Genomic DNA, 2,035 nt, shown 5'->3' on the forward strand with positions numbered 1-2,035 from the left:
TCCCATGAAGATAGAGCCTGCTGACTTGGCTGGCAGAAAGAGATACTAACAGCAGGAACCACAATTTGTGTTCTCAGCCATATTAAAGATTTAACCCTTTGTTCTAGTCTTTTGCTCACCTGAACACTTGCAGACAAGCAAATAGCCATTACTGCACCATCCCCTCTTAATTCTCCAACGCGCTTCTGGCAGCAGAAATAAAGTCCTAAAATACATCTTCTGCAGCTGGGAAGCATCCGAGACCCAAACTCCTGTTCTGGGTTGTAGTAATCACCGAGTAGCAACTGCAGTATGAGGGCCACGGAGACTTGCTGCAACTAAATCTGACAATATAATTTCTACTCCTTAATAATCATATCTTGATTTTCACTGTTCTGTAAACATCCTGAAAAAAACCCACTAAATCCAGGTCTATTCACCTCATGATTGTTGGAAGCCTGAACTGACTTACAAAAAGGCTCATAAGCAGGCTTACAACTACCTAACTGACAGTGTGAATCCCTCTCACCCACTGGGCAAGTAAATGCACTTGAGAAATTCCAGAAGGAGCCAACTCTGTGCAATGGAAGTTTTGCCGTTTACTGTGACGGTCTCAGCCCTGCTCTCAGCACATATCCAGGGCAAGGGACAAAAGCCACCCAAAACGCCTGCTCCATTCTTCTGCCTCCCCACCCCCTCCTTCCTTCCCCCCGGACCAGCAGTGGATGCGAAATGTGTTCAAAGGCACAAGTGCCTTGTTTCCCGATTTCCAAGAGCCATTGAGACCTGAAAACTCAGCACATCTCTAACAGTCGTTTGAAGTCTATGCCTGTTGCACCCTGAACAAAGGAGCGAATGAGTTATCTGCTGTGGATGCAGAGGATCACCAACAGAAAACGCTGGGCACAGCCCACAGGGAAATGGGCTGAGTGGAAAGGCAAAACTTTACTGGAATAACGAGAAGCCCCAAGATCTTATTCTCAGCAGATCTTTGTCCCAGGCATGCAGCCGAGCACAATTCTGCAATGTAATGATGTGCTGAATTTTCCCCTTCCTCCTCTCTCCCTCTCTGAAGGCCGCACAAGGACAACACTTTCTGGTCCCACTAAAAGCCTTTTCTTTGCAGGATTCTTCACACAGCAAGAAAGGGCATGAGCCGTCCCCACCCTTTGCTTGCCCCTTTCAAGGCAGCAGGCTGCTGCAAGGCTGAAATTTCAATAAAAAGCCAGTTGAGATGGAAGCAGATGACATATCCCTCCTGTAATGTTCAGAGGAAATCATCCTCCAAAGCACAGCTCTTAATAAGAACTAGAATTAAAATTTCCTTAAATAAATACAAGGAAAGAGTCCACGAGGGAGAGCAGCCAACAGGAACAGGGAGTCGTGCTCGGGTCAGCCTCCGTTGTCCATCGCTTTGCAGATCTCCCAGGCAGATTGCACCGAGGGCAGACCAGCTTAGGACGGGATCGGCAGCTTCGTGTCGCTCCTCCTATCGACGCCATCTGCAAACGGAAAGAGCTGCTGTGTCGCCGTGGTCCAGCACCAGTGCTGCCACACGGCCCAGCAGCTACCGGACGAGAGCACAGGGGAGGCCTGGGGACTGGGTTCCTTCATCTGCCATGGTCAAATGGCAACCAGCCTACAGGAATTTGTCTGTCTGCATAACTGGGAGGTGGAGGAAGGTGAGAAAGGAAGGGTCTGACCGACTGGTACAACTGTTCCTTCCCCTCTCCAGGAGCCAAAACATCTGAGTCAAATTTCACCACTGACTGCTCAGTTGGAGGGACTCTGCTTTCTAGTTCCTGCCCTGAGGGAGGTCAGGTCTCCAGGCTGGAATTTGGCCCAGCACTGTGCTCTCTGCAAGGAGAGATCATGCTCTAACCATGCAGGTCTCTGCAAGGAGACCGCAGCTCTGAAGGACAGACGGAGTTGCTGCAACATCCTCTGTGGACAGACAACAGGTTACTTACATCCGCAAACACTTATCCTTCCCTCCACTTGCTACTCTCTGCCCGTCCGGGCTCCAATCCGTTGCGTACACCTAGTGTTAGGGAAA

At 49.7% G+C, this 2,035-nt stretch overlaps 1 protein-coding gene across 1 annotated transcript in view; it reads right to left on the reverse strand.

The window, feature by feature from the left end:
* Positions 1-1,945: 1,945 nt before the first annotated feature.
* Positions 1,946-2,035, reverse strand: part of NLE1 (notchless homolog 1 (Drosophila)) — a gene marked incomplete at its 5' end in the record, with an annotated part of 6,205 nt that continues 6,115 nt past the window's right edge. The window contains one exon of the mRNA XM_009704716.1: positions 1,946-2,020. Within this exon, the coding sequence (XP_009703018.1) occupies positions 1,946-2,020 (75 nt within the window). The remainder of the gene's footprint in view (positions 2,021-2,035) is intronic.

This window comes from Cariama cristata, unplaced genomic scaffold (assembly GCF_000690535.1).
Source record: "Cariama cristata isolate BGI_N322 unplaced genomic scaffold, ASM69053v1 scaffold6337, whole genome shotgun sequence".
In the NCBI taxonomy this organism is placed as follows: Eukaryota; Metazoa; Chordata; class Aves; order Cariamiformes; family Cariamidae; genus Cariama; species Cariama cristata.